Here is a 15,092-nt window from a genome sequence, read left to right as displayed (position 1 = left end):
AGTATTGAGTTTGGTTTCCAGTTCTGCAATCTTGTGTCTTATTTTAAGCACTGAGAGTTGCACTATATCCCTATTATTGAACACATTGAGTTGATTATGATTCAATTAAAAATAACATGAAAAGAATAACACATGGTAACTCACTACTTCAGAAACACCATACTATGAAATATCACTCATTGATGGTCTGGTTGAGAATAAGGAATCAAGAAAAAAAATGCAGGCTTCTGATAATCTGGGTCCAGAAGGACACTCAAACGCACTAAAGGTCAAAGCTTTCCATGTAACCACTTAACACTCTTTATTCTTAAAGTTGACCCCAAAAAGTCTGACAGTTTTTGGTTATCTGGTTTCTCAAAGCCCAACAGATGAGCTGCAAATTACTATAGAAAGGAATAGCTAGGACAACAGGTAACAACTGACAACCTGATATAAACAGAAAAAAACAAGCACTAAAAAAAATAAATGTACATACATAACACTACAGAGATAATCTATTTAGGACATCAATAAGCATAGTAGTTCTCAAAATATAATAGAATCATTTATTCAATACATATTTTTGAATGCCTATTATGTTAGAGGCATTGTGATAAGTGCGGAAGATATACCCAGTAAGAACAGCAATATGCAGCAGCCAACTTCCACTGAATGTTTATCACAAGCCAATGCTAAGTGCTTTACAAACATTTAGCTCTGGTAACAACCACATGATGTGTGAGATAAACATTTCTACTACAGTCTTAAGACTTGAGAAAACTGCAGCTTAGAGGTTCATTAACTTGCCCAAGATCATGTAGTTGCTGAGTGAAGAGTGCTGGGATTTGAATTTGTGCAGGATTCCTCTAAAGTACTGGTACCTATACTCTACTGTTTCAGGGACTATAGAACCTGTCCTCAGAGGGCTTACAGCTTATCATCAGACCAAGAAATGACTGAGCAACTAAAAGAGTGTGTTTGGAGCTGTTAAGAGAGGAAAGCAAAGGAAGCTATAAAGACCACTGCCTCCACACAGGCGAGTCTACCCTCCTGTGGCCTACTGGTGGGGACAGGGAAACCTCAAAAAACAAATCAAATCAAAAACTGCTTAAAATGTTCCAAAGTTTTAGTAAGAATACTTATATGGAGTATTTTAAGAAGTATATATATAGGAGGGGCTTCATTTTTACAAAATGTCACCAATTCTTAAGAGCTTCTCAAGGGATGAAACAGCAGTATAACAACTGAACAAAATGTCTGGCAACTGAAACAGAAACCCTGAACCTACTGGACCATCAAAAGCACACACACATTTTAGTATTAGAGCATATGCACACAGCACACGCCATTTGACTTGATCCTGAAGGCAGTTCGAAACCTGCCTCTTTGACACCAAATGTACGAGGTCAATGAATCTATACTGTTTTCAGATGGCACCAGCTCTGCCCGGGTATCAGTGACCCTGCAGCTGTCACATCGGCCTCAGGGGCTTCGACCTTGAGCCCTGGACCCCCACAGACGCCGGCCTTCGCGTTGGCGGCGTGGCCGTGACCCCCACACCCGGCGGGAGCGCGCGCCGGTCCCCAACTCACCTCGGGTGCATTTCTTCCAGTATCTCCAATTTAAGACGGTCGGTGCTCACACCGTCGAAGTTGTCGCCTCTTCCTTCCAACATAGCGTCAGTTCAGAGGCCACCCACGCCTGGCCCTCACAGAGCTGACAACACTAGACCTAAGGGGACACTCAGAAGCCGGGTGAGGGCGGACTCTCACAGCCGTTGTGGAGGGAACGGCCCCACGGTTGCGGCCAGGCTCCTCCTTGTGACGCCACAGGGCGGCGCCCGCCGGGCTGGGTCGCCCAGTGCGGTTCACAGGTGTTAAGAGGGCCAGTGCTGGAGGTTTCGAATTGAATTGATTAAACAGAATGTGATGTGGTGGCATGTCAGAGGGATAGGGTGTTTAGCGTCCAAAAGAACCGCCCTGAGTTGTGGGCCAAATCTAATTGGCAGCATTTTGAGGCATCAATTCAATTAAGTGCAATTGAGGGCTTATTTTATACAAAGTGATGTGTAAGATACCAAGTAGGTTCACTGCCTTCAAAGAATCTACAGTTTAACTGGAAAGTGCAAAAGAACTCTCCTCACAGCATGTCAATATTCACATGGTATGGCAGATTGTGCACTCCTAACTTCTGTGCCCAGCCTGTGTGCGGCAGGTGGGGAGCAAGGTTCGGGTCACCTCTCAGACACTCACCAGTGTCTGTTCTGTCTTGGTGGCTCCTCTTCTTGGTCCTCAGCCACTGTTCTTAGTTCTCTCATAGACTGGGGAGGTGGGGATGAGAGTGAGCTGGCTGCTAGAGAGAGAGTCACATATTTTCCCAAATCTGATTCACACATAAATCATAGCTTTTGTACTGATGGGTTTATTCTCTAGTTTGTCTATAGAACTCCTGCTCCTTTGGGTCAGGAGAGTCAGGAATCCTCTCTGCCTCTAATGGTGCTTCCAGCATCACTACACGCTTCCATCTTCATGTAAAAACCCACTCCTCTGATATGCCATCTTGGGTGTGACACCATCTACTTTTCCCCTTGCTTCACCCAGACTTACGAGTCACACCTGTCTACTGACTCTGACTAAAAAAGTAATCTTTCCACTGTCAAGTCTTTCTTCACCCTTCACTTTGCAACTCTCAGCACTTTAATTTCCACCCCACTTACACAGTTACAGACTGAATCCTGTCATCAGTGTGGTTTTGGTTCAAAAGCCTTAATTTAAAAACGGCTGTTGTTCTGAAACAGCAACCCACAAACAAGTGAACAGTGTAGAATGAAGTGAAAGGGACAACCAGGTTTCTGTTGACAATCCAGCTTTGCTGACCTCTGCTTTAAGGTAATTTTTTAAACTTCAGGCTCCATTAATTGTCATTCCATTTCTTAAATAAGGCAGAGACTGACTGAAAGCTACTTACTAATTCAACTTTATTTCCATTTCAACTAGAACATTATCCTTGGCCCTAGGAAAAGGCTCCAATTCTGTGTTCCTGAAATACAAGCCCATGAATACATTTGAGGCCAAGTAAATCAAAGACAGTTTATTCACAAAGTGCACTCTTTAGTGTCAAAGTCTAATGAAGTAAATAGCAATTGGAGATTCAGAAATATCAGGAAGGACTATAGTATGAAAACCATCTTTTAAAATCAAGAAACAAAAATAAAATGCGATTAGCTATTTTAATTACATGTTTGTAGCTTACAGGTCTGTGAATATCCTGTCTTCTACCAAAGTGGATACCATTATGCCATCGACGATGGAAAAATGCCTGAAGTCTTCACATTCTTTACCTGAATTATGAATAAAATCTTTCTAATAATTTAATTCATTGGTTTTTCAGTATATACAATTTTAATGACTGAATCCCAAAATAAAAATTATTTTTCATACATTAACTCAACTGTTTATATTTTAGTTTTCACTAAATTTTAGCCTTTTGGAAAAACTTACAGTAGAAGTGATTACATTTTTGTCCAAGTGAGCTGATAATAATCACTTTGAATTGTTATAATACCAACCACAGTCCCAAATTTCCTAGGCTCCTAATAGATCAGTAACAGGATAAATCTAGAAGACTTAATTCTAGAAGACTTAAAAATCTGTTTGTAATCATTTAAAATCAAAAAGACTGTCCCATTTTCTAACAGAGATAAGCTATCAAATTATTTTATAGAAGCTCATCTTAATTTTCATTAGTCTATTCCTTGTTTTGAAAAAGTCTTTTAAATGTTATGCAAGAATTCTTTTCATTTAGGATCACAGTTTTTGTTTAGCTTACATACTAACAATTCTGACAAGCACCCTAAAAAAAAAAAATCCACAATTAGTGCAAAAAGAGGAAACATTTTAAGTCATTCCTTCCCAGTACACACAGAAATGAGGTTACTAACTGCCAATTTTATGTATATGTGAATATATATAATAATTTCCTACTTCACTTTCTGAAAGACAGCAAATACAAAAATAGTTTAACAATAGGTTTAATGAGGTTTATAGCACATCTATTATTAGTCTTATTTTAACTGCAAAAATATTTTAGCCACATTTAGAAAAAAATAAATTCACAGAGAATGTTAACTATATTTCTAAAGATCAGATGCAAGAATACCGATTCTTTTCCACAGAAATAGAATACATGACATAAAGCTTATGAAATAGTCACTTTGTAGGAATGAATACATTTTTAAAATCCTGGTTAGCCTGTGAGGATTACCACATTAGCATGTTTAACAAAATTGCATCCGTCTGTAAGGCTTTGGTATAGGCAATGCATAGCACCTCCATCACTTATCTTTCTTCTTTGCCCCGTTCTTCTCTGGTCCTTCTTTCTGCTCATCTTTCTCCCCTTTCAGGTTTGCACTTGCTCCTCCTCCTGGATTTTCCCCCTTAGAATTATCAATGATTTTATAGTCCTCAAGCAGTGTGTGTCCTGTTTGTTTTGCAGTTTTCTTCACCATTGCTTTGATGCCAATGTTGTCAATATTATAGGCAGTTACACCAACATTGATGGCAGAATCTACTGCGTTGTGCGTAGCTTCTCCTGCAGTATGTCCATATCTTTAAAAGAAAGATGAGAGAAAGCACAACAAAATTACAAATATAAATCAAAGTCTTCTGAATTACTGTTAAATAGGTCATGTGATTAGTATGTTATCCTTGGAAGCAAAATCAAAGATTATGTTTCAATTTGATTAATAACGTAAAACACAGTAAAAAATAAAATCACACTGTGCCAACACTATTTTCTCCTTCAGTAAAAATAATATGAAAATAAACTGAGGCTGAGATTAATGCAATGAAGACTGTTTATGCTGAAGAACACAATGTAAATTTTAATAAAGGTTGTTAATCAGACATTACTTCCTTTTTTGTCTCTTTCTGGAAATATAAATTTTAACTGAAACAACTATCAGTTCAGTTCAGTTGCTCAGTTGTGTGACTCTTTGCAACCTCATGAATCGCAGCACACCAGGCCTACCTGTCCATCACCAACTCCCAGAGTTCACTCAAACTCATGTCCATCCAGTCAGTGATGCCATCCAGCCATCTCATCCTCTGTCGTCCCCTTCTCCTCCTGCCCTCAATCCTTCCCAGCATCAGGGTCTTTTCCAATGAGTCAACTCTTCGCATGAGGTGGCCACAGTAACGGAGTTTCAGCTTTAGCATCAGTCCTTCCAGTGAACACCCAGGACTGATCTCCTTTAGGATGGACTGGTTGGATCTCCTTGCAGTCCAAGGGACTCTCAAGAGTCTTCTCCAACACCACAGTTCAGAAGCATCAATTCTTCGGTGCTCAGCCTTCTTCACAGTCCAACTCTCACATCCATACGTGACCACTGGAAAAACCACAGCCTTGACTAGACGGAACTTTGTTGGCAAAGTAATACCTCTGCTTTTGAATATGTTATCTAGGTTGGTCATAACTTTCCAAGGACTAAGCATCTTTTAATTTCATGGCTGTAGTCACCATCTGCAATGATTTTGGAGCCCCCAAAAATAAAGTCTGACACTGTTTCCACTGTTTCCCCATCTATCTGCCATGAAGTGATGGAACCGGATGCCATGATCTTAGTTTTCTGAATGCTGAGCTTTAAGCCAACTTTTTCACTCTCCTCTTTCACTTTCATCAAGAGGCTTTTTAGTTCCTCTTCACTTTCTGCCATAAGGGTGGTGTCATCTGCATACCTGAGGTTATTGATATTTCTCCCAGCAATCTTGATTCCAGCTTGTGCTTCTTCCAGCCCAGCGTTTCTCATGATGTACTCTGCATAGAAGTTAAATAAGCAGGGTGACAATATACAGCCTTGACGGACTCCTTTTCCTATTTGGAGCCAGTCTGTTGTTCCATGTCCAGTTCTAACTGTTGCTTCCTGACCTGCATACAGGTTTCTCAAGAGGCAGGTCAGGTGGTCTGGTATTCCCATCTCTTTCAGAATTTTCCACAGTTTATTGTGATCCACACAGTCAAAGGCTTTGGCATAGTCAATAAAGCAGAAATAGATGTTTTTCTGGAACTCTCTTGCTTTTTCCATGATCCAGCGGATGTTGGCAATTTGATCTCTGGTTCCTCTGCCTTTTCTAAAACCAGCTTGAACATCAGGAAGTTCACAGTTCACGTATTGCTGAAGCCTGGCTTGGAGAATTTTAAGCATTACTTTACTAGCAAGTGAGATGAGTGCAATTGTGTGGTAGTTTGAACATTCTTTGGCATTGCCTTTCTTTGGGATTGGAATGAAAACTGACCTTTTCCAGTCCTGTGGCCACTGCTGAGTTTTCCAATTTTGCTGGTATATTGAGTGCAGCACTTTCACAGCATCATCTTTCAGGATTTGAAATAGCTCAACTGGAATTCCATCACCTCCACTAGCTTTGTTCGTAGCGATGCTTTCTAAGGCCCATTTGACTTCACATTCCAGGATGTCTGGTTCTAGGTGAGTGATCACACCATCGTGATTATCTGGGTCGTGAAGATCTTTTTTGTAGAGTTCTTCTGTGTATTCTTGCCACTTCTTAGTATCTTCTGCTTCTGTTAGGTCCATACCATTTCTGTCCTTTATCAAGCCCATCTTAGCATGAAATGTTCCCTTGGTGTCTCTAATTTTCTTGAAGAGATCTCTAGTCTTTCCCATTCTATTATTTTCCTCTATTTCCTTCCATTGATCGCTGTGGAAGGCTTTCTTATCTCTCCTTGCTATTCTTTGGAACTCTGCATTCATATGCTTTTATCTTTCCTTTTCTCCCTTGCTCTTGGCTTCCCTTCTTTTCACAACTATTTGTAAGGCCTCCTCAGACAGCCATTTTGCTTTTTTGCATTTCTTTTCCATGGGGATGGTCTTGATCCCCGTCTCCTATACAATGTCATGAACCTCTGCCCATAGTTCATCAGGCACTCTATCAGATCTAGTCCCTTAAAATCTATTTCTCACTTCAACTGTATAATCATAAGGGATTTGATTTTGGTCATACCTGAATGGTCTAGTGGTTTTCTCTACTTTCTTCAATTTAAGTCTGAATTTGGCAATAAGGAGTTCATGATCTGAGCCACAGTCAGCTCCTGGTCTTACAACTATAGGTCACTATAAATGGTTTTGAGTTCTAACTTACTAGATTCTAGTTAAGCCTTTCAAACTACTGGAATCTGAGTTTGTCTCTAAACAGAGGTTCTACAACTTTCTCTCTCACTCCACTCCACCTCACTGCAGACTCACTGACCTCCTGCTGTTCTTTGAACCCACCAAGCACACATGTAGTGGCCCTATGACCTTTGTACTGGCTAGTATCCAGGTAGACTACTCTCATCCCAGGTATCCACATGGCTAACTACCTCACCTTCTTCAAGTCAGCTATAATCCTCTTAGCATTTAATCTATTTTAATTGCCTCATCCCACAGCCAATCAATCCTCCCTTAACAGCTCTTTCTTCTCTAACTTAATGCCTGTTTCTTCTACAGAACTGACTCACTGGAAAAGACCCTGATGCTGCAAAAGATTTAAGGTAGGAGAAGGGGATGACAGAGAATGAAATGGCTGGATGGCATCACCGACTCAATGAACAGGAGTTTTGAGCAAGCTCTGGAAGCTGCTGATGGACAGGGAAAACTGGCGTGCTACAGTCACAGAGTCGGACATGACTGAGTGACTGGACTGAAAACTACAGAACAACCTTCTAAACAACAAAACAAAAACGGCCACTGTTTTTGCTTTGCTTGTTTGCCCCACTAGAATATAAACCCCATTATAAAAGGATCTCTTTGATTTATTTATTAATGTGTCTTAAGTACTTAGAACAGTGCCTAATACCTAATATGTGTTGAATGAATAAAATAAGTAACCCCTGCCCTAGCCATCTAAGAGTTTCCTGGGTCCTCAAGTAGAGCAAAGGACTTGGGAAATTGTAAAACATCACACAAAGCAGTTATTCCTGATCATAATCAATACAACTGATGGTATTTAATACCATTTCCATAAGAAAATACAACTTGACGTGTATACAAGGACACTAAACCTTATTCTACTTTCTGTTTTACTCTTTATCTTTTTCTAAGTACCAGGCTTTAAAATCTTTTCCTGTCCGTCAGTTCAGTTCAGTTCAGTCGCTCAGTCGTGTCCGACTCTTTGCGACCCCATGAATCACAGCAGGCCAGGCCTCCCTGTCCATCACCAACTCCCGGAGTTCACTCAGACTCACGTCCATCGAGTCAGTGATGCCATCCAGCCATCTCATCCTCTGTCATGCCCTTCTCCTCCTGCCCCCAATCCCTCCCAGCATCAGAGTCTTTTCCAATGAGTCAACTCTTCGCCTGAGGTGGCCCAAGTATTGGAGTTTCAGCTTTAGCATCATTCCTTCCAAAGAAATCCCAGGGCTGATCTCCTTCAGAATGGACTGGCTGGATCTCCTTGCAGTCCAAGGGATCCTGTCCATAGGTTTCCCCAAATAGAGGACTGCTTAAACAACAAACTAGAACAAAAAGGCAAAATTTTACAGTCTTTCCTCCAGAACATACTGAAGTTTCCTAGATGCTTTGTGACCAGTATCTGGACATTTTTTCTTATACTGGATCAGACCTCCAAATTAACAAGTCCTCTATTACTACTTGCCTGGCCTTCTGTGGTTTGTGACCCTATTGGTTTATTCATGTTTTCTGTTTTTTTCCAACTTCAGTGCTAGAAATATGCAATAATCTTATAATTCTTCTGAATATTTCATTCAGAATGTTAATCAGAACCAGAGCACAGCAGAGCCTACAATCTGTCAGACCTTACGTCTATACCACTCTTGATTGGGGCTTTCACAATAGTCACCCAATGGAAAAGCTCCTGACTGCTTTCTGCCAGTCCCTGCTGCTTTGCAACCCCTAGTAATTCCACAGAATTGCTGATGTTGCAGAAGACATGGGGCCTTCTCACACTTAATTAGGCCTCAGTCACAAATACAGTCACCACGTGGCAATGGCTCGGGCTCAGTGAGAATAAAGGGGCGGAGGCAGGTTCAGCACTGGAGGGGTGCCCCCAACTCTCGGTTGAGCAGGTCCCTCTCAGGGCTTCTCTCTCCAGGCCTGGGTTAACTGCAGTCAAGTGACATGATGACTGAAGAATGTGGCCATGGTAGTGTTTGGAGAAAACTACTAAACTGGGAGTCAGAAAATTAAGATTCTAATACCAAATGGGCCAACAATTAGCCACATGACCCAGGTGAAGTCCCCACCTCTTTGTACCTCATAAAATTTCCTCTCCTTTATCTTATGAGATATGTATGTGAAAGCACTTTGAAAATTCCATAGGACTAAAGATATTTTTAAAGACTCTACAGAACAGTTTTTCAGAAGTTGTGTTTATTTTTTAAATATCTCCTCACTCATCACCTCTGCTTCTCAACATGCCCAGGAGCCAGGATTCCTGGCAGACATCCCTTTCTCCTCTCTTGCCTTAATAACTGTTCAGTTCTTCTCTTTATTCAGACTCAAACTACATTGTTAAAGACTCCTAGAAAGCCTATCTCTGGCAAAAAAAAAAAAAGCTTATTTTTTATTTTTCCTTTTAAAAAAGTTAACTATAATTAGCTAATTGAATTACATTTTATATACTGAATACTACCAATTTAAGAAAAATAAAAAATGAATATAAAGAATGCTCTAAATAAGTCAATGGGATTCAGATGTCAATTTGAATGAGACTTTTCAGGAATTTCTCCAGTGCATTCAGTAACATATAGCAAAATAGCACCCTGGCAGTGATTCCAGATTTCATTCATTATAGCAAAATATCATCACAACTTTCTAATAAATCTGCCTAAAATTCAATTTACATGCAATCTTCAAAGTTATTCTTAAAAATGTTAACCTTAAATATTTAAAACAGAAATATCTTCTTAATAGTTCTCAAACACAAATGGGTTACAAGCAACCTTATAGGTGAAGCTAAGGAGTTTAAACTTTATCTGGAAATCTGTAGGAATGGTATGACCAAATTTGCATTTCAGACGGATCTATCACAGGTTGCATTGTGAACTGTAAGGGTTTAAGACTGAGGAATCAGTTAGGAAACAAGTTTTGAGCTGGATGAAAAATGATGAAAATCTATTCTAAGGTAATGGTAATGAGGCTGGAGCTAAAGGGATTAAAAAAAAAAAAGACTTGTGGACTGAATGGCTGCAGTGGTATGCAGTTGGGATGTATGAGTCTGTAGATTAAAAGTTAAGAGGAAATATAGATCTAAGAGTTGCTGAGATATAGGTGATAATTGTGGCCACGGGGGTGGTGGTAGGGGGTGTGTGTGGGGTGTGTGTGTGTGGTGGGGTGTGTGTGTGATATCCACAAGAGCAGAAAAGGGAGTACAGAGTAAAACCATAGGTAGACAGAACCAATATTTAAGAAATGAGTGTGGAAAACAACCACCCTAAGAAGTATCTGTAAGACAAAACTGAAAGGTGGGAAATGACAATACTGTTAGGAGATGTGTAGACAGCTGACCCACTAGTCTCAGTAAGTATTAAATCTTGGATAAAGATCAATCAGGAAGAAAGGCTACAGTAAGCATGTGATTTGACTTTATCCACACACACACACAAACACCTGTGGAAAAAATCTCAAGACGTAAGAAAGAACACATCTTTCAACCTACAGGTAACTCAAAATGTAAGGCTAACATGGCACACATCAAAATATGAAGCCAAAATGATAAGACAGAATTAATGATGAGTCAAAATCAAAATCAATGAAGTACAATTAAGCCAGTTTTTATTTAGGTACAAATATCAACTATCTAAAAATAAGGAAAAGGTTCAGATTGTAAAGCAATTATAATTCAGTTAAGAAAAACAAGTTTGATATGGGTCAATAAAGTAACAGCTACTATAAAGACATACCCTTTGTCTTCTATTCCATATTTATCACATGCTAAATATGACCAAATCAAGGGAGACAACCCCACTGTATTCAAGCTGGTTACAATACCTCTAGAATATTAGATTCAACTCTGGGTTCCATATTTTGAGAACAACATTCATGAAGGAAAGATCTGGAAACCATACTATATACGGAATTGTTAAACTGGGAGTATTTAGTAGAAAAGAAAAAATTAAGCGAAAGACATAATGATACTTAAATATTTATACAGTTACCATATTGAAAAGAAAAGACTGATCCTATACAACTCCTGAGTAGATGTGATATAGAGTTTTATGGATAATATGACATCTGCTACAGGGGATACCCTCAAATGGATTTGAATTTGTCCCTTCACCCAGTGAAAATTTAAGGGAAACTTTAATTAAAATTTACTAAATAAATCAGTTAAATATTACACCTTAAAAGAGTTAATTTGCTACAGGAAAATATTTTTACTAAGCTTATTCTTCACAAATATATGTTCTAAGATAAAATATTACTGAGAGGGAAACAAAAATGTACCTAACTTACTAAAGTTATATTATTTTCCTCTAAACAATTTAAAGTGGAAAAAAGGAACTTAAAGGTGAAAGTTAGAAGCTATGTAGAAGAGTGATGAATTATTTAATAGATACTATACTGCAATTAGGTATAGTAGGTTTAAAGTTACTCAATTGCTTTTTCCTTATTCCTGTAGGTCTTCTTGCTCCTAAATCTATATAACAAAAGTAGTAATATAACTGACAAAAATAAAGTCTTAACAAATTTTTCTTATACATTTACCTAAAAAATTAGTAGGAGTGCATTTAATTATATAGGTCATTAGGTTGGAGAAGGCAACCCCAACTCCAGTACTCTTGCCTGGAAAACCCCATGGACAGAGGAGCCTGGTGGGCTGCAGTCCATGGGGTCGCTAAGAGTCGGACACGACTGAGTGACTTCACTTTCACTTTTCACTTTCATGCATTGGAGAAGGAAATGGCAACCCACTCCAGTGTTTTTGCCTGGAGAATCCCAGAGACAAGGGAGCCTGGTGGGCTGCCGTCTATGGGGTCACACAGAGTTAGACACGACTGAAGTGACTTAGCAGCAGTAGCAGCAGGTCATTAGGTAAGTCATTCATAATCAATGAACCCAGTCTTGAATCAGAATCAAAACCATAAAAGGCATGGAGAATATACTTATCTAATACAACCTACCTTTAAATATACCTAAATTTTTTTTAAAAAGTAATTCTTTGTATTTGTTTATATTACAAGAAACCTGATATGGAAATTTATGTAACATATTTTTCTCCTAGGCATAGTGCAAATAATTAATGCAGATTTGAAACAACTACTTGGGAAAGTAATTTCTCATAGGCAATAAGAATACACATGTTCAAAAAATATTAAGTTTTCTTCATTATACCATCATTAGTTGGATTAGAGTAGAAAAATACAAATGTTCCATGTATCAAATAGCTTTCATAGTGTAAACTGGTGTAAATTCATAAATGTAAACAAATATAAATTTATGTCAATTATGGAGAACTAAACTAAATGGCAGAACTAGATTTTCCAATTCTTCAGTGATAAATGTGATTGATTATTACTGGTTTAATACCTGCAGTTTCTTCTCCTAAAAGGCAATTTCTACTTCTAGGCAAGATTATTCTTAAGTGAGAAAATAGTATTACTTGGACAAAACCTGTTATTTCCCACTGTCCCTCCCATCTTTCTAATTAAGTTACTGCTAACACTAAGGTATCCTGATAATTGGAAATACAAATCTAATTAACTAAATCCTCACCTGCTTCTTTTCTGAAAAAAAGAACTGAATCTTTGGAGGAAAGGATAAAACTAGCAATATACACCATAACAGAAATAAATTAGCTCCAAACCACAGTAAAAATACTCTAATATCACATTAAGTTCTCCTCACTAAGGACAAGAAATACAAAATCTACACCAAAACCTTGTACTTCCTAGTTAGGTGAATTTCAAACTTTTTAAAAGACTCAGCTTAATTCAAGTACTTAGGTACATTTTTTTTTTTTAAGGAGTAGGAAATGGACAAATCCAATAAAGCAATTCCTACTTACTCATGTGACCACCTACTTAGCCATGCTAGCACATAATAATCTAAAAATAATCCACTTTTGGTCTAAAAGACACTTGTGAGTTTCTCCTTCACTTACAACAAAAAAAGAAGCCATTTTTCTAATGATGACTAATCCATTAAAAGTAACCTAAAAGGCATAACAAAAAGAGTATTATATTAGAAGTCAATGCCAAGAGTAGCAAGAAGTCAGCTGGGAGACTTGGGTTTTACATTTCCATCAAAATTTCAGATCTACTCTGCATCTGCTTTTCCAAATCCTCTGGTAAAACTGACCCTCCTTGATGACATGCCATGTTACTTTTACTCAAAGGTATGTTTGCCCTGAACTGAGCAGACCAAACCAACTTAGGCTGGAAATTAAGTTAGTAATTTTACTAGTTAGCTAATTTACTATGATGGGAGGGAGTCTAAACATATTGATGTAGTGCTGGAAAAGAATTCCAGATACTAAACTCACACAGATATCCCATCAAGGAGAGCGGTGGCCCGGCACTGTTCCCTGACACTGCATGACAAAGACCTGGCTTACATCTCAGCTCTACCACTTACTAGGGTGCAATTCTTAATCAGGTGTTTAATGCTCTATGGTTTTGGTTTCTTCATTTATAAAATGGAGATAACAGCATTAAAAATTAAACACTACATATGGAAAGCACTGAACACAATGTCTGATACAGAAGTATGAACTCGAACGCTGTCAGTGAGTAAATAATTAACACATAACCAAGAGCTGAGAACACGATTTTTTCTTCTAAATAAACATTAACTATTAAGATCTAAACAAACTCAAAGTTAAAAAAAGCAACTCAAGTCCTTCATACTAAATTTGAGTTTAGCCTTCTAGTACTTATAAAGACAGAATAAAAAGCTAAAATCCTGTTTTTAAGTCTCATCTTTAATACCACTTATCAGATGAACTTGGATAAATAATTCAGTTCTATGTTTGTTCATTTCTTAATGGCATGTCATACCATCTGTCTGTTCCAATACCTATGCACAGTGGTACATTCAAATAAGATGTGAAATTTTAATATTCTTCATATATAGAAGGGGCTAGTACTAACAAAGTGTAATACTTTAAATATAATTCAACTTTTCCCCACCAAAATCACAGACAAGAACATGAAGGCATATAGAAACTCCAGGCATTAAAAATAACGTGAATCTATTCTTTCCATTGATGATGAACAAATATAACACTTAGTAATACAAGGCAAAGTCACAGTAATACTATTGATTTCTAGAATCTTTATTCGTCTATTTAGAAGTAGCAAGTGAAAAAAAAAACTGTTTTATCAGATATTTAATAAAAAAATAGCTATACAATCATTTTAATTATCCCCAGAGTTTAACAAATGCTATAAGAGATCTCATTATTAAAATGATAAAATTCAACTTACTTGTATCTGACAGTTTGTACAGTTTCTGCTGAAACATTGTTAACAATGCATTTAGCTGCACATTCCAATCCTTGCCAGACAGTTGAGAATCCTGAAAATACATTCAAAAGTAAGTAAAACCAACCCTTGGCAAACAGACCTTCCTAAGTTTTCAGAGTTTTATGTTACCTTGAACACTACTTGCTGCTACAACCATAGCGCCATCCAGGGTAGATTTTCCATTTCGGTCTTTTTTAAGAGATTCTGGAACAAGTTTGCTTCCGTGCTTCTTGACGTGTGGAGCTAATTCCTTTCCAACACAATTTGCCACAGTACAAACTCCATCAACTAATATAACCATTTAAAAGAAAAAAAACTTAGAAAAACATGTATTTTCCCCTTGATTTTACCATTCTCACTAAGCAAAATTCTTTCATGAATATCTAAAGTTGTTTCATTGTATGTTTCCATTCCTATTTAAAAAGGATGAAAACAAGGCTGGTTATTTTTTTAAACAAAGGCTATTGTTTGGTTTAAGGATGTGTTTGCAGAGCTTCAGTTCAGTTCAGTTCAGTCTCTCAGTCCTGTCTGACTCTGCGACCCCATGAATCACAGCACGCCAGGCCTCCCTGTCCATCACCAACTCTGCATCTTAAATATAATGTTTCATCACTTTGCTTAGAAGAGAATCATTC

The 15,092-nt window shown here is 38.0% G+C and overlaps 1 protein-coding gene across 4 annotated transcripts in view; it reads right to left on the bottom strand.

Annotated features, from left to right (window-relative positions):
* Positions 1 to 3,049: 3,049 nt before the first annotated feature.
* SPART (spartin) overlaps positions 3,050 to 15,092 on the bottom strand; it is a 36,030-nt gene continuing 23,987 nt past the window's right edge. For 3 of the 4 annotated variants that reach the window (XM_040267072.1, XM_040267073.1, XM_040267074.1), the window contains exons 7-9: positions 14,587 to 14,745; positions 14,419 to 14,509; positions 3,056 to 4,586 (exon numbers count right to left, since the gene is read on the bottom strand). In XM_040267072.1, the coding sequence (XP_040123006.1) occupies positions 4,313 to 4,586; positions 14,419 to 14,509; positions 14,587 to 14,745 (524 nt within the window). In that variant the 3' untranslated portion in view covers positions 3,056 to 4,312. Of the gene's footprint in view, positions 4,587 to 14,418; positions 14,510 to 14,586; positions 14,746 to 15,092 lie in introns of all 4 variants that reach the window. The other variant, XM_040267071.1, reaches the window with a different exon arrangement.

Source organism: Oryx dammah, unplaced genomic scaffold (assembly GCF_014754425.2).
Source record: "Oryx dammah isolate SB20612 unplaced genomic scaffold, SCBI_Odam_1.1 HiC_scaffold_24, whole genome shotgun sequence".
Taxonomy (NCBI): domain Eukaryota; kingdom Metazoa; phylum Chordata; class Mammalia; order Artiodactyla; family Bovidae; genus Oryx; species Oryx dammah.
The sequence above is the reverse complement of the archived record's forward strand: the minus strand, read 5'-3'. Positions and strand labels throughout refer to the sequence as shown.